The sequence below is a fragment of the Myripristis murdjan genome, chromosome 23, assembly GCF_902150065.1.
Source record: "Myripristis murdjan chromosome 23, fMyrMur1.1, whole genome shotgun sequence".
NCBI classification, from domain to species: Eukaryota; Metazoa; Chordata; class Actinopteri; order Holocentriformes; family Holocentridae; genus Myripristis; species Myripristis murdjan.
This window is the reverse complement of record NC_044002.1, coordinates 25421999-25440305: the sequence shown is the minus strand read 5'-3', so window position 1 is coordinate 25440305 and position 18307 is coordinate 25421999. Positions and strand designations below refer to the sequence as shown.

The 18307-nt window shown below is 42.1% G+C and overlaps 1 protein-coding gene across 1 annotated transcript in view; it reads right to left on the bottom strand.

Moving 5' to 3' along the window:
• The window catches only part of LOC115355023 (NACHT, LRR and PYD domains-containing protein 12-like), a 114393-nt gene that overhangs the window by 37897 nt on the left and 58189 nt on the right, over positions 1-18307 (bottom strand). Inside the window, 7 exon segments of the mRNA XM_030045646.1 lie at positions 1762-1870; positions 3348-3521; positions 9271-9444; positions 10575-11791; positions 11793-12373; positions 12559-12787; positions 17755-17833. Of these exon segments, the coding sequence (XP_029901506.1) occupies positions 1762-1870; positions 3348-3521; positions 9271-9444; positions 10575-11791; positions 11793-12373; positions 12559-12787; positions 17755-17833 (2563 nt within the window).

The following is an 18307-nucleotide window of genomic DNA, read 5'->3' as shown; positions in this document are numbered from 1 at the left end:
GGTGTGTTGTGTTCGTCGTACTGGTGTGTGTGTGTTTTTGTCTTCCAGGTCTGTCCAGTCTGCCATCAACCTGACTGGGAACACCTGGCCAGTGTTCCCATCAAGGTCTATTTAACCCCGCCTTCCCAGACGCCAGTCCCCTCACTCTGCTCTCCATTCTCCCTGGTCCTCGCTCCAGGCAGCACCCTGCCGGCGTGCTGGCCTTCTCTTTTGTTTGTTTTGCCTTTTTTGCACTGACAACATGCACCACACCTCTCTCACTGCATCCATACACTCACCCACACCACTGATACTGCCTACCATACCCCATACATTTATTTGTTTACTGGATTAAAATTCAGTTTGTTATAATTTAACTTCTCGTACATCTCCTCTTTTGTTGCGGCCAACGAGCCGGTCGTAACAGTGGACATTAAACTAAGTCAGTCAGGTAGACTCCAGGTGAATTATTATCTATTATCAGAGGATTATCAGAGCCAGGGTGCCTGAACAACGGCAAGTGGCTTCCCTTTTTTTGGATAAAACTTTGTGTTCTCCTTTAATTTCTAAACTTTTTGCTGTTATGAAACATAATTTTAGATGTTTATAGCATAATACAATGTACATCATTGTGATAAAAAGTGAAAAAGGTAATCATCAGTATATGTATTCCTGCAGTTATGTATTTTATGTATTTTTAAGGTGCTGGAAAAATGTGAAAATGACCCTTTAAAGTGCTTGAAAAGTGCTTGAATTTGACCTTGAAAAATGTGTCTGAACCCTGCATTTAACAATGACCCGGGTCTTTATTATTTTCTTTACTGTGCGCACAGGGTTTGTTGTTGTGGTTATTTTGGTGAACTGTAATTGCCACATTGTACATTGCATTCATGTGGTTTATGGTTAATATCCATTCAGAATTCATTCAAAATCCACATCCGTGTCCTGTGTCTCTATTTCATGATAGTGATCCAACTCAGGCTCCTGACGCTCCGAGGTTTTCAGAGACTGCTCCAAATTCTTACAGCTGCTTTTATTATTATTATTCTTTCCATTTAGTTCATCAGTGGCACCTACTGGTTACAGAAGGGTTTCCCATCTGCACTTCCATCTCCAGAGAAAATGATTCATATTTAATATCTTTGTTATAGAAGTGGAGATAATTCTGTATTACTACAATAGTCTAACTTGTATTTGGTTGGTGTTTATATTAGAAAAATACTTCATGTTTAATTTGATTTGCCTCCAGCTAAACTAGTGCTCTTCATGCATTTGTTCCCAGTTTGAGTAGAGAAGTCATCCTGCATGTTCACTTCAGTGGAAAGAGCAAACTGTTGAACTATGGAGCAGACATTTTTCAGCCTGTCTTCTTTTAATGGGTGCATTATTGAATAAAGAGTCAAACTCACATCATGTGACCAAATGTCTGCTGCTTTGTGTTTTTAGGAATAAGAGTAAAAACACACTTACACTTCCTCAGGCCTGGTTTCAACATCTTCTCTCCACCATGGTCCACACTGGAGGAGGAATAAACAAAGAGCATTTTTAGAATAGAAACATGAGCATTTAATAACTTTCCTCATAGAAACTTTAGCGGAAACATCACTCATATCCAGCATGAAACCTTCAACATTAAACATGACTCAGCTTCTCAGCATGACTGAGAAAACGCCTCTCAGGCCTCTAGAAGACAGTGTGTGTGTGTGTCTCTCCACACCTGAGAGCCTCCAGGCTCCAGGTTGGATCCTCCAGTCCAGCAGAGAGCAGCTTCTCTCCTGAGGCTCCTGGATGATTGTAGCTCAGGTCCAGCTCTCTCAGATGGGAGGGGTTGGAGCTCAGAGCTGAGGCCAGAGCAGCACAGCCTTCCTGTGTGAGCAGACAGCCTGACAGCCTGGACACACACACACACACACACACACACACACACACACACACACACACACACACACACACACACACACACACACACACACACACACACACAGCACACTATGTTTTAATAGAGTCTCTAGTCTCTGAGGGTAAACTCTCCTTTAAGACAAGGTTTATGTTGGGATTAACGCTCTAAAATTAGATATGAAAATGAACTCAAATGCTTGTAAAACTAGTCCAGTGATCTGCTCTGTAATTTCATTTTAGTTGATTTCATTTCTGATCCACAACTGTGGAGCGGTTTCCCAGATGGGGATTACGCCCAGTCGCAGATTAAAATGCACTTTAAAATGGAATAACTCCAGTCTGAAATAGTTCCAGATTAACTTTAATCTGGACTTAAATGATCTGATTTCCATGCTGAAGGTTTGTGTTAGTCCAGAGGTAAATGAAGGTTTATATGAAACGTCCAAGGCAGCAGGTTGAACTTCAGATTTGTAGTTTTTTGTTTGTCAGAGGAGAAACAGCGTCCTTCCCCTGTCTCTCCTCCAGCTCCACACAGTTCTGGGCTTTTCTAGATCCAGGATTTATGAGCATCATTACGTTTTCAAATGAACACTTTGACAAAATTAGCTTGATTTCTTTCCATAACATGCAGGAAATGCAGGAAATGAGCAGGAAACCACAGGGAAAGAACAACAAAATTAAAAATCACCATTCAAAACAGTATAAAGTACAGTGGTCCCTCGTTTATCACAGGAGTTACGTTCTAAAAATAACCCGCAATAGGCGAAATCCGTGAAGTAGTCAGCTTTATTTTTTACAATTATTCTAGATGTTTTAAGGCTGTAAAACCCCTCACTACACACTTTATACACTTTTCTCATACAGGCATTAACATTTTCTCACTTTTCTCTCTTGTTTAAACTCTCAAAGTTCAAACCTTCGTAGAAAATAAGTCCAGTATTATAGAATGAACGCATTCTGTACTGTACAGGAGACACGGCACGGAGGAGATTGATTCACGGAGGAGATTGATTCACAATGGTCTACAGTCCCTTAGCCAATCAGGACGCAGAACACAATGTGCGGGTTCTCCCTTAGCCAATCAGGACGCAGAACACAATGCACTGTAAAAAAAAAAAAAAAAAAAAAAAAAGCATGCAAAATTGCACTAAAAAAAAAATCCGTGAAACTGCAAGGCCGCAAAAGGTGAACCGCGTTATAGCGAGGGACAACTGTACCCCAAAATATGTCAAAGGTGGTGCCCAAACCAAGAAAAACCCTTTGGAGGAAACTGCTCCTGTAAGTCCTTTCTGGTTTTTTATGTCTTAACAACAGAGGCAGTGACAAGAGGAAATAATGAAATATCTTCAATCAGTGCTAAATGTTGGCATCATGGCTACTGTGAAAGGCTGAATAGCTTTATTGACAGTAGAAGCTTCATGTAAATCAGGAACTAAATTTTCATGTTGGACAGGTTGATCAGCACTGACCTCAGAGCCTTCAGTCTACAGTTTGGACTCTTCAGTCCAGCAGAGAGACGCTTCACTCCTGAATCCTGCAGGTCATTGTTGCTCAGGTCCAGCTCTCTCAGACTGGAGGACTGGGAGCTGAGAACTGAGGCCAGAGCCTCACAGCTTCTCTCTGACAGATTACAGACACTCAGCCTGGATGAAGATGCACAGATATCAAAACATTATTTTATGGTCTTCTTATGGTCTTATACTTAAATGTAAATTATATTTTTTGTTCGGCCCTGCTTCTATAGAAGAAGTTTGAGCTTCACTTGAAGGTGGGATGTTGTTGAGGTCAAGATGTCAAACTTTGGTCACATGAGACACTTCAGCTGCAATGAACCACATGAGAGAAGTCCAGTCTCTGTATACAGGCTGCTGGACATTCACACATTCATTCATTAAATGTCCTGTTGACGCCTTTATCTGCACTCTGCATTCACCTCTGAAATCTCAACATTTTGCAAAACATCTCAACTTTAATATAGCCACATATTTTTCTGTTATTTTAAAATGTGTGAAAAGAAAGCCGTGCACAAGAATAGCCAAGTCACACCCACGCACACACGGATGTACACACACACACACACACACACACACACACACACACACACACACACACACACACACACACACACACCTTAACTCAAACATCAAAATGACCCCAGTAAATTTTAAATGCTGTATATAAACATATCTACTAGGCTATTGCTTAAAGCAGATAATTAGTTGGATTTAAAGTGAGCAGGGCTAGATGGCAGTATGGCTTTGTGCATTATGTTAATTTCTTTCTTTCTGTCTGTCTTTCCCAGCACATCTCAGCAGCAGATGGACAGCTTTGTCCGGACTGCAGCGCGCTGCACTGTTGAAAAAGACTGAGAGCATTTTAAACATGCTAATAACAGATATGTGCCCACTCTCCATGGTGGAAGGCTTTCCAAACATGATTTCTACATTCAATCCTAAATATAACCAACCATCTAGAACGCACTTCACTGGCTTGATGGAGAACAAATATGACCAAATCGTAGAGAAACTGAAGATTTCTCTAAAGGAGGGAGAGCGTGTTGCCCTTACAGCAGACATTTGGACTAGTGTGGCCACAGAAGCACATCTGGGAGTGACATGTCACTTTTTAGAGGAAGACTGGGAGATGAAGTCCCTCACACTGACAACAATGCCTTTGGAAGAAAGGCACACTGCTGTAAACACTGCCGAGGGGCTTGAGGAGGCTACCAACAAATTTCAAATTCAATCTGAAAAAGTGAAGGCAGTTGTCCATGACAATGGGCCAAATATAGTGGCAGCAGTAACCATTTTTGAAAGAGAAGCATGGCTGGGCATCTGTGAGATGTGCAGGGCACACACTGAATTTGGTTGTACAGAACACACTAAAAAACAACAACACAGTCAGGAGCTGTGTGGGTGCTGCCAGAGGCCTCGTTGAACACTTTAAGAGTGAAGTGGCTCGCCCCAAACTTAAAGAAAAGCAGCAACAAATGGGAGCCAAAACTGATGCTGATACAAGACGTGAGCTCCAGATGGAACAGGACCATCATTTGCTGTCTAGGCTCCACGCACAAAGACGGCCTGGGACTGCTGTTCTGTCTGACCCCGCAGTCAACCCAAGGGGAAAACACCACTACCTGGATCTAAAGCCAGAACAGTGGACCCTCAGTGAGGAACTGATTCAGATTCTGGAGCCATTTGAAGCAGCAACAGTGTTTGTGAGTGGGGAGAAATACGTCACAGTCTCTGCTCTTCCTCAGCTCGTTCAAAACCTGAAAAAGTCAACAGACGATTCAGCATTTGAAACAGCTGCAATGAAGACATTAGAGACAGATGTGATCCAACAGATCACAGAGAGGTGGAATGACCTGTTTGTATTTTCACCTGAAGATCCTAACACCACCCTGCTGGCTGCTGCACTGGATCCCAGGTTCAGAAAACTCAGATTCTTCCAGTGCACAAGACAGTGAAGACAGCACCAGCCTAATGGAAGGCTGCCCATCAGCACACACTAAGGCCAAGGATGGATCAGTCCACAGTTTTCTTGGATCATCATCAGAGTCCAATTCAAGTGATGAAGAGGATGAGGATGCACAGAGCCCGGTGGTACAGAGGGACATCTTTGCTTTGGTGAACATCCTCTCTCCACGAAGGATCATCCCCTGTCATGGTGGAAACTAGGGGTGGGTAAAAATATCGATTCATCAATGCATTGCAATATCTTTTTTCACAATTCAATATCGATTCACAAAAGCCTCTGAATCGATTCAACTCCTAACCAGTAGGGGGCGCGGTGAGCAACACCTCCGTGTGATTCACGTTGTACGGACGGAAGCCGCACTGTACACAACAACAACATGAAAGCAAGTAGCTGTAGCGTTAAGTCGGCACCTGTGACTTTAAAACCTGACGTTGGGCTCACTTTGGATTTAAATGTAACCCCGGAACACAGGTAACAGACGAGAGTCAAGTCGTGTGTAAACTGTGCCAGGCAGTATTAAGGTAGTGTAATAATACCGCGAACCTGTGCAGCCACCTTAGCTGACACCACGCCGATGTTATGCAGCAACCTGTGGCTAAACCAAAACAGATGCAACTCCACACATCCTTTATCATTATTACATGAGAGGGTGAGCTTGATGCTGACGGGCGCATCACTGAAGTGACAATAATGACGGTCAGGCACACCCTCTCATGTAATAATGCGATTATACAACTATTACCAACCAAATTAAATGTATAATCAAGATGTATTCATACTGTGAGCATTTCGCTCTCAAAATATAGATGTTTTTTGCCGGTATTCTCTCCGTTTCTGCGGAAATACATCAGATCTGACGTTAACTAGTCCTTGTCAGCCAGCCAACTGCTCTGCTAGCTCAGTCATGTTGTAACTAGAATATCCGCTGGAAAAAATATTTTTTTTCATGGACTGATAGTTATACTTCTGCCGACTTCTCAGTCATTTTTAATCTAGCAGGTGCCGTGACAACGACTCACCAACACAGCTGATTTTTTTTTATCTACAACTAACTTATATTAACAGTTATATTTAAATATAGGCTACTGCTTTCCAGTGCCGGCGCCATAAAAACATCTGTCTTTTAATAAACTCACTGGCAGATGTTTTATTTCAGCTGGGGGTGTGTCACTCCAAGTTAACGTCAGCAGCAAAAATTATTTCAGCATTTCGACTTATTACAGAATCGATATCGAAGTGTTTAAATCAATATCGAATTGAATCGAAATCGAAACGAATTGTTACCCAAAGAATTGAAATCGAATCGAATCGTGAGGTTCTTAACAATACCCAGCCCTAGTGGAAAGCGAATGCCCCACGGTGTCCAACCTTGGCAGGGCTGGCAAAGTCCTTTCTGAGCGTCCCAGCCCCCTTCACGACCTCAGAGCGTTTGTTCTCCTCCACGCCCTCAGAGCGTTTGTTCTCCTCCACGCCCTCAGAGCGTTTGTTCTCCTCCACGCCCTCAGAGCGTTTGTTCTCCTCCACGCCCTCAGAGCGTTTGTTCTCCTCCACGCCCTCAGAGGGTTTGTTCTCCTCCACGCACTCAGAGCGTTTGTTCTCCTCCACGCACTCAGAGCGTTTGTTCTCGGCTGCTGGGAACATGGCATCTGAGCGGAGGGCAAAGCCTCAGTGCTGAACATGTGGAGATGCTGACATTTCTTCACTGCAATCAGCACTTGGGACCCTATCTTGCGCCAAAGTCCCTAAACTCGTTATTTGCGGATTTAGGATTTAGGAAGAGGCGTTTCCCCGCAAAAGTTGCTATCTTGCGTACCTCCCGTTATCCATAAAACACCTGCGCTACCCGCTATATTATGCATACGCGTGTTTTGGGCGTTACGCCAGTTAAACCAATCAGTGTGCCAGGTGCCATTGCCTTTAAGGGCAGGATGCGCTATCCTAAATCCTAAATCCTAAACCCGCGATGGAGAGAGGGAGGTAGATTTTCTCAGGGCTTCTACTGAGGCTAAAGCAAGTTGGCTTTATATATATATACATATGATATATTATATTATAGGCGAGTTAATTCGGGAGGTGGAGCCACATGTGTCCAAGTGGACGTGTCACAAGGTTGTACTGATTGAGTAAAATCCCCCGGTCACACCACACACACACAAGAGGCAGAGGTGGAACTATGTGTAAACTAATTTATTGACAAGGTAGATTGGGCAAATAAAATATTAAAATAATAATAAAAATATAGCACAGCTGCTGGCTTATGATAAAACAATAAAACGTGCTGGCGTAAGTGTCCAATTAAAACAGTCTTTCCTCTAAACAGTCTATATGAGTAATATACTCAGTCCATTCCGGCGGCGTCCCGGTATCAGTCCGACCGTGTGCGTGGCGAGGCTCCGTCGGGGCGCACTGAAGCCGCCTGGGCGCGCTCTCGTAACAGCCCAAACTTTAGGGATAGCGGATAGCGGGTGGTCCTGACCACCCGCTATCCGCTAAAGTGTGTGCGCAAGATAGCAACTTTAGGGATAGCGCATGAAACACGCCCACAGACACACCTCCAGGTGCAAATGATGCAGTCGGCATAAGGATAGCGGGTAGCGGGTGGCGCAAGATACCGTTTAGGGATAGCGGAAGCTCCTAAATCCGCAATTTGCGGGTAGCGGGTAGCGGATAGCGGGTGGCACAAGATAGGGCCCTTGATCTTTAAAAGGCTCGTACATGCTCTCTCTCTCTCTCTCTCTCTCTCTCTCTTTCTCACTCACACAGACACACACACACACACTCTCTCTCTCTCACACACACACTCTCTCTCACGCACTCTCTCAAACACACACTCTCTTTCTCTCTGACTCACACACACACACACACTCTCAAACACACACTCTCTTTCTCTCTGACTCACACACACACACACTCTCAAACACACACTCTCTTTCTCTCTGACTCACACACACACACACTCTCAAACACACACTCTCTTTCTCTCTGACTCACACACACACTCACTTTCACACACACACACACACACACACTCATACTATCTCTCTCTCACACACACACAAGCACACTCTCTCTTTCTCTCTCTCTCACACTGACTCACACACACTCACACACACTCTCTCTCTCACACACACACACACACACACACACTCTCTCTCTCTCTCTCAAACACACACACTCTCTCTCTCACTCACACACACACACACACTCTCTCTCTCACATACACACACTCTCTCTCTCTCACTCTCTTTCTCACACACTCACTCTCTAGCTCCCCCTCTCTCTCTTTGGCGCGCGCACACACACACACACACACACACACACACACACACACAGATGTGTGCCCCTTGACGATCTTATATAGGCAATGTCCTATCTAAATTCAGTGTATGAGTTGCATCTTAAATTTGATACTTTTGATACTTTTTATTTATTTATTTATTTATTTTTGTTAAAAAACCTTTTGTTTTATTTATTCATCATTTTTTATTTGAAAGAATTATTCCTGAAGAGGAAAGGGCAGCATTAAGGCCAAACAGGCTTCACTTGGAGCTTACTTGTTGTATTTTTGTTATTTATTCTTCATTCAAATGTTCATGTGTTTTTACTAAAATGGAAACGGTTAAGCCCAAAACTTCATAATTTGTATTATTGTTGATTATCCTTCATTCTTTACTCAAAAGAGTAATTATATATAGTAAAAAGTAAATTATAAAAAGTAAATATTCGGTTGAATACTCGACTTCAAAAAGAATTGATAGCTGCAGCTCTAGTTTGCTGCAATGTGAAATGTGTGTAAACTGTAGAAAATGGATCAAATATTTAAGATCACTGGTATTGTGCTTTAACAAAATGTCTCTTAAATTTGGTTGTTGAACTTGCAGGGTCACCCTTTACATGCTCACTGATACTGACCTGAGAGCCTCCAGTCTACAGTTTGGACTCTCCAGTCCAGCAGAGAGACGCTTCACTCCTGAATCCTGCAGGTGGTTGTTGCTCAGGTCCAGCTCTCTCAGACTGGAGGACTGGGAGCTGAGAACTGAGGCCAGAGCCTCACAGCTTCTCTCTGACAGATTACAGCCACTCAGCCTGGATGAAGATGAACAGATATTAAAACACAATTATTATACTTTAATGTGACTGATGTTTTCATAGGCCAGCCAGGTTTGATTTAACACTCCAGGCTGGGGATTGAATATGGGACCAGAGCGTGGTGATGCAGCAGCAGCTCACGAAAAAAAGCAGTTCTGTCATTTTTGACGAATAATGAATCCCAAACAAACGTGTTGCTGTGCGTCCTTCAAAACATTCCTCCAGCTTTTGTTCGCTGCTCAAAAGCACCTTGTTTGCTGGTTTATATTTACTTCATTCATTCTGGAGAAGACTAGTCCCGTTGAAGCTCAATACAGTGAAGGAGTTTATGGACCAAACAAAACTCATCACATTCACACGGACCAGCAAATACGACTGTAAGGGTAAGAATAGAACAATCACTTTCAAAGCAGATGTGACAAATAGTCTGTTGGAAGACCATCACTGGATTAATAGACCAGTAAAAGAAAATTAAAATCCACTGTAAAAGTGTCAGATATTGCCTTTAAAACCAGTGTAAAATTAGCCCCTGTTTTAGTCCTGCTCAGTACCCAAGCAGCTGAGCCAAACCTTATTCAAACCCACAGATCTTTATTTCAGATTCTAGCAGAGATCCCAAAGATACCAGATATGTCTTGCTGGATTACAGGGAAATGTGTATGGAATGATAAACAAAATATCTAGATATTCTCTATTTTGTGTGATAGCATAGTCATGAAACAATGTCATCTTGGCTTTGAATAATTCACATAATATAAGTGTAGCTTCAATGAAGCGCTGCAGCCAGCAGATACAGAATGTTGTTGTGAAACTGTTGCACGATACAGAAAATTTTTTTCTCCAGTTTTGAATGTACTTGGATAGAAATTTAATACAAAAGCAAATGTTGAGGGCCTCACCTCCCACACTTTGTTCTGCAAATGACAAAAGTGTGTATTAGCTTGTCTCTATGTTAGTGTGACAGAAAGGCAAAACTCTGCCAGTGTTCTCAGGATGATAAAATGCATTATTGGTACCATTCCTGCTGTGAGGCTCAAAGTCAGATAAACAATGACTTTAGAAATGCTTCTATTTTGCTTTCTGTGAAAATACTGACATTTGTTTTCTAGACTTATCTAGACACTTACCGAGATGTTTTTGAGACTTCAACAACGGGCAGCAGGTTCATAAGAGCCTCCTCAGAAGCAGAGTACTTCTTCAGGTCAAACACATCCAGTTTTCCTTCTGATGACAGCAACATGAAGACCAGAGCTGACCACTGAGCAGGAGAGAGTTTGTCTGTGGAGAGACTTCCTGAACTCAGGTGCTGTTGGATCTCCTCCACTAGAGAATTGTCATTCAGCTCATTCAGACAGTAGAACAGGTTGATGCTTGTCTCTGGAGAGGGATTCTCTTTGATCTTCTCCTTGATGTATTGGACTGTTTCCTGGTTGGTCTGTGAGCTACTTCCTGTCTGTGTCAGCAGGCCTTGTAGGAGATGCTGGTTTGTCTCCATTGAAAGACCCAGGAGGAAACGGAGAAACAAATCCAGGTGTCCATTTGGACTCTGTAAGGCCTTGTCCACAGCACTCTGGTGGAGTTCTTTTAAATTTCTTGATGTCATGGATGATGGAGAGGTTGGTTGTTCTTCTGACAGCAGATTGACTCCAGAGTTGATGAATGCCACAAAGACATGAACAGCAGCCAGAAACTCCTGAAGGCTCAGATGGATGAAGCAGAAAACCTTGTCCTGGTACAGCCCACGCTCCTCTTTAAAGATCTGTGTGAACACTCCTGAGTACACTGAGGCTGCTCTGATATCAATGCCACACTCTGCCAGGTCTGCTTCATAGAAGATCAGGTTGCCTTTCTCCAGCTGCTCAAAAGCCAGTTTTCCCAGAGACAGGATCATCTTCTTGGTCTCTGGAGTCCAGTGTGGATCTGTCTCAGCTCTGCTGTGATACTTGACGTTCCCTTGTTTGGACTGAACCAGCTGGAAGTGGATGTACATCTCAGTCAGGGTCCTGGGCAGCTGTCCTCTCTTACTGGTTTTCAACACGTCCTCCAGAACTGTAGCAGTGATCCAGCAGAAGACTGGGATGTGGCACATGATGTGGACGCTTCGTGACGTCTTGATGTGGCGGATGATTCTGCTGGCCTGCTCCTTATCTCTGAATCTCTTCCTGAAGTATTTCTCCTTCTGTGTGTCAGTGAAGCCTCTCACCTCTGTCACCATGTCAACACTCTCAGGAGGGATCTGATTGGCTGCTGCGGGTCGTGTGGTTATCCAGAGGCGAGCAGAGGGAAGCAGGTTCCCCTTGATGAGGTTTGTCAGCAGAACGTCCACTGAGGTGGACTCAACATCTAACATCAGTCAGGATCTGGTTGTTCTTGAAGTCCAGAGGAAGTCGACACTCATCCAGACCGTCAAAGATCAACACAACCTTGAACTGATCAAACTTTCTGATTCCTGCTTCTTTGGTCTCAGTGAAGAAGTGATGAAGAAGTTCCATGAAACTGTACTTTTTGTCTTTCAGAAGATTCAGCTCTCTGAAAGTGAATGGAAATGTGAAGTGGACATGCTGGTTGGCTTTGGCGTCAGCCCAGTCCAGAGTGAACTTCTGTGTTAAGATTGTTTTCCCAATGCCAGCCACTCCCTTTGTCATCAGTGTTCTGATTGGCTGGTCTCTTCCAGGTAAAGGTTTAAAGATGTCTTCAGATTTTATCAGTGTTTCTGCTCCTGCTGGTTTCCTGGATGTTGTTTCAATCTGTCTGACTTCATGTTCATCATTGACCTTTTGACTCTCTCCCTCTGTGATGTACAGCTCTGTGTAGATCTGGTTCAGAAGTGTTGGGTTTCCTGCTTTGGCAATCCCCTCAAACACACACTGAAACTTCTGCTTCAGATTAGATTTGAGTTTTTGTTGGCACACTGCAGCAAAGGTTTCTGAATGAAAAAAAGAAATTAAAAGTGCATCAATAAGCAGATGTTACAATATGCTGATGACACTCAAATTTACAGCTCTAATACATCTAACTCACAAATTATAAAACTGTGCTCATTAGACCCATGTTCATGAATTACTTTTTATCAAGATGTCCGTCATGTTAAAACTGTTTAAAGTGTCTTACTGCTGTGCAGAAAGTCAGCCAGCTCCTCCTGCTTCATTCTCCTCAGGAGGTGCAGTGTGATCTGCAGAAAAGCCTCTCTGATGCTGCTCCTCTGCTCTTCCTCCTCATCGTCTATCACCTTCTCATCCTCTCCCTGCCTCCCTAAGCATTCTGGGTCGTCTGGATTCAGAATCCTCTGGATCCTTTTTAGCTCGTTCTTCACAAAAGTGACAGCGTTCTCCTCCAGCATCTGGAACAGAATAATATATTGTTATGTGCCAACACTCTGCACACCCTGCGCTGGATTTGTTTTGTCTTCCTCCCCCTCGTTTCTCTTTATTCCTCTATCTGCCTCCTCAGGTTCTGTGTGGTCGACCAGTTCATCTGAAACAGCTGTTCATGATCAGTTCAGACTACATGCTCATCTCTGTTCCTCATTCCTGGCCTCTCATGGTTGGTCTCCACCCTTGTCAATCGTCATCAGACCTCCATCATCCTCCAGTCATCTATGCCCCACTCTACTATATAAGCTCCACTGTTACACTTGTGTCCCCCCTCTCTGTCTTTGCATCTCCTTGTTTGACTTGCTGAAAGCTTTGTTACTTCAGGCTGTTCTATTCTTTGTTGTTGTTTTGGGAATGGACTATGTATGTTTGGGGTACCCTGCACATTTGTGCACCCAAGTTGTTGTTTTTTTTTCTTTGTAAGAGACACTAGGGAAGACGTGTTTGCCATCCAATATATTTATGTGTGAAGGACAGAGTAGTTAGCTTTCTGTTTTATTTTATTTGTAGATGGACTAACTCTTTTTTCTGTTCTTTGATTTGGCAACACCTGTGATCCTTTACATTTATTTTCTTTTGTTTACCCAAAGATTGTGTCTCTTGATTTCATTGAGCCTGCAACATGTACATATTGTAAATCATAAAAACTGTTGCTTTTTTTTTTGTTTGTTTAACAATTTTTATTAATTTTTCATTATATTCTCCATACAGTTGTTAGCAGCATTTGAAAACAAAAAATACAAAAGCATAGGACAGCTGCCTTATTTAAGTGATTACAGAATTGAAAAGTACCCTCCCAAATTTCCCTTACCACCCAATCATCCCTACTTGTCCCCGTAAGTCCAGATCTACATAAGAATAATTGTTCATCGAAGTGTCTGTCCAACCAACTATTACAGAAGTACAAAATTAATAAATTAAAATTAACCATTAAAAATAAAAATTTGTCCAACCAACTATTACATTAGTACAAATTGTATTATGCAATGTACAAGGATAAATAAAAACATATTCGCAACACAGATAAAATAAACTAAAACAAATACATAAAAAAGGGGAGAAAAGAAAAAAAAATAATAACAATAATAAAATAAAATTAAAAAAGATAAATAAAAATAGAAAGGGGTTTCTACTGCTTCATTCTTAACAATGTTATTTAGTCATCCTTATTTAATGGTTCTTGCAAACTCTCGTAGTACTCTAAAAAGGGGGTCCAAATCTTTTTAAAGTTTTGCAATGAGCCTTTGAGGGTGTATCTAATCTTCTCAAATTTTAGAAAGTGCATCACATCTCTAATCCATCTTGTAAAGTTAGGAGGTGTCTTTTCCTTCCAGGAAAGAAGGATGAGACGTTTGGCAATCAGGGAGGTGAATGCTATGATTGTGGGAGCTTTGTCTTTCAGGGAGTGAGTTTCAGGAATAAATCCAAATAAAGCACAAATAGGACTGTGAGCAATGTCTTTTTGAAACATCATACTATAGGAACTAAAAAATTTCAACCAAAATGTCTGAAGTTTAGGGCATGACCAGAACATATGTATATAATCTGCTGGTTCACCATTACAGCAAAGGCACAAAGGGTCAACATCAGGGAAAATTTTCGCCAGTCTTGCCTTGGTCAAGTGTGCTCTCAAAACAATTTTGAGTTGTATTAAGCTGTGCCTAGTACAAGAGGAGGAGGTATTTATAAGATAGGCCTTAAGGGTCTCCCATAGTGTTGAGTGGGAAATTTCCGGGGAGGCATTAGTATCAAGGAAGAAATCAATTTGAGTGGAAACACGATTTACAAAATGTTCATCAGCTAAGAGAATGGGGTTGAGTCTCCAATTACGTGAAGGTCTAAAGTAATTGGGTAATGCTATATGAAATGAAAAAAAAAAGGGAAGAAAATGATGATAATGATAATGGAATAAAAACAGACAGTAAGGTGGAAAAAGGCATCTGGGTGAGGACAAGGGACTTGAATTGTCTTCTTAAGTACCATCTCAGAAAACACCTAACTTGTACTTGAGCTCTGTCTTAACAGACAAATAAGTGAGGAATACAGATCTTAGATTGAAACTCTGTGCAAAGCACTATGTGGTTAATATTGGAACCTGGAACATTAACAAATATACACAAATATATGTATAGAACAGTGGCAACACTAAATAGAAGGGTTAAACGTACATAGAAAACAACCAGCATATCCTTATTTCCGACAGTCATAATGTTTGTACATATCCTGGTCTGTATTAGTGTGTTCACATGTGTGTGTATGTGTGCGCGTGTTTGCGCACGCACGTGAGCATATGGTCACATCCATATGCTCACGTGCATGTCTGATCATCTCTATGTATAGGCTAGCAGCAAGTCCTCAAAAAAGGCTTTAGTTTTCGAGATACCCCTACCCGACTTATAACAAAACACAACCATGTTTTTTCATATCCCATATGTGTCCCATTAATGAAATGGATGGTTGTGGAACTTTATTTTGTGGGAGATCAGGTTTTTGGGCTATTCTTTAGACATACCCTAATATCTGAAAAAGAGCCAAATTATTTCTGCCACATAGCATTTCGTCACTCATCTGGATGTGGCAGTTTGGCAGTTGGCAGTTGAAAATTTAAAATCATGGAATGGAATATGTTGCTGTATTCTGTGTGAACTGAATGTGGTGCTGTATTTTGTTCATTACCCTATTGACTTCTGAGGGTGATATGGATTGCATATTTCCGCCTACATTAAAGCCATGTTTGCAGGATTATATTCTACTATTTCTTTGGAAAAATTACATTTTAACTCTTTGGTGTTGTTGGACAGTTACTTGGGTCAAACCACAGCAAATTTGATGAAAATCTGAGTGAGCATTATGAAATTATGGGCTTTTTTGTCACCTCACCCCTATGCGGAGTGGCCTAATTTGGCTCTTTTTCAGATATTAGGGTATGTCTAAAGAATAGCCCAAAAACCTGATTTCCCACAAAAATAAAGTTCCACAACTATCCATTTCATTAATGGGACACATATGGGATATGAAAAAACATGGTTGTGTTTTGTTATAACTTGGGTAGGGGTACCTCAAAATCTGAAGGCCCTTCCTGCTAGACTAGTAGTACTATTATCATAGAAACAGATCTTTAAGAATAAGCAATATAAATCTTAAGATTGACTGTGTATGAAACTTATGTAGCTAGTCAGTTTTATTAAGAAATTAGCCAAAGTATAAACAAATTGTAGCTACAGTGTTCTGAATGTAAAGGGATCAGCAATCATTTCTTTATTTTCGTCTATCAGTATTTTTTCTGGGTTACATTTTCTCTCTATTATGTGAGTCTATGTCCGTGACGTATAATTAAGTCAGTGTGTGGTCATGATGTGCGTGCGTATATGAGTCTGCATATCTATGAGACGTATCTACGAGACAGAAGTTAGCCTATTAGTAAATCAATAAAAGTCATACACATGAAATGTTGTCAAACTGGGCTATATATAAAAAAATAACATCCTAATCAAGAAGAATACACAGGAAACATAACGGCTAAATACCTTCCAGATTGGCTGTAACGGGAACCGAATAGTTTTCTGCAGTCCGTGTATTATGAAGTAACATTAGATGATGTGGGAGACGTGTCTGGTCGGTTGTTTTGGAGGAAGGAGGAAACTTCTCCGGGTGAAGAAAAAGTCAGTTTCTGGCCTTTCTTGTCGATAAGTTGCAGCTTGGCAGGGGAGAACATCCTGTAGGCGAGTCCGGCGTTTCTCAGCTCAGACTTGACCGAGGCGTAAGCTGCTCTTTTCTTGGAGACCTCCACGCTTTAGTCGGGGTAGATGTGAATGTCCGATCCACGGAATGAGAGAGACCCGGCCTCCCGCACTAACTTCAGGATACGCTCCTTGGTCTGGTAGTAGTGGATCCTTGCAATGAATGGACGTGGAGGGTCGCCTGGCTTTTTCCGGGGGATGGCGATTCTGTGGGCCCTGTCAACAGCTGGAGGAGTAGGAAAGGCGTCTGAACCGAACGTTTCTTTCAGAAATATCTCCATGAAGGCGGTTGGCTGCGTACCCTCAACTTTTTCAGGTAGGCCGGTTATACGGATGTTATTGCGTCTAGATCTGTTTTCAAGATCATCCGTTTGAAGTTTGAGGGCCTCATTCTCTTTGACCAGAGCTGCGCAGGTGGTTTCGAGAGTTGTCAGTCTGGTCTCCATGTCGTTGAGTGATGTTTCCATGTGCTGAATTGTCTGGTCATGCCGGTCGATAGTTGCTCGGTCAGCAGAGAGTTGATCAGATAGTTTGGCTATGATGCGGTCCTCCATTGACTTTGGAAGTTTCTCCATGTCGGCCAGAGTTAGCGGTGCGTTGCTAGCAGCATGTTGTACATTTTGGCTAGCTTGCGTTTCGTCGTCTTGATCATTCTCAAAGGGCTGCTCTTCTGTAGGTTGAGTTTGCTTTTCAGTAGGTTTCCCCATGTTTATCAGTCCTTTGTACAGTTTTGCACAGCTTAGTTACAGTAATTAGACACGTTTTGTACGAATTTAGACCGGATTACAACAGAGCTCTCCCGGTGTGCGACCTACTCCGCCATTAGTCGAACCAGAAGTCCAAAACTGTTGCTTTTTTGAGAACTGTCCAAATTAAGAAAAAACCTATTATCACTACACTGTTGTACCTGCATTTAGAATATATAGTCACCTTCACTGTTTTCCTAGTGGTGATTCTTACATCTGAAACATTTAAGTGTTTGTGCTGCCTCCCCTTTAGTTTCCTAGACTCTATCTGAAGTCTAGGGAACAAAACAATATGAATTAGACTTTCCTTATAAAACTGTAGAACACAAACCTCAAATCCATCTTACAGAGACTGAAAGCCCAATGAGACAAGACGTTATGACCAGAATGGCTGTTTTACATCAAATTTACAGCTGAAGTAAAAGGTGTTGCTGTGTGTTTACACACCTTAAATATGGAGTCCAGCTCTGTTTGATGCTCTGAGGCTGGCCGACCACTGGGAAGCTCTGAGCTCTGCTGGGGGACTCTGTAGAGAAAACACACACATACACACACACACACTGTAAATACCACTCTCATCCTTGGAAGTGAAGGAGCTCAATTGACAGATCAGTTCTGTATCTCATCATGACCTCACACTTCTGCTGAGTAGAGCTGCATAACAACAAAATGTTCTTTATTTATTGGTTTATTTTTCAGGGACAATACACACTAATGAACAGTTAAACTGTAACTGAGTCAGAGTCAGCTGGAGAGGCTAGTTTTCATCTGCTGTCCCTGGCCAGAGATTTAAAAGGCAACCTAAAATTACAAAATTTAAAATGCATGTGTTACAGAGAATAAAAACTACATAAGTAACTTAAGAGATACAATAACACATAAAAGACCTGGGGCCCTATCTTGTGCCACCCGCTATCCACTGCCACTACCCGGTACCTGCAAATTGCGGATTTAGGAGCTTCCGCTATCCCTAAACAGTATCTTGCGCCACCGGCTACCC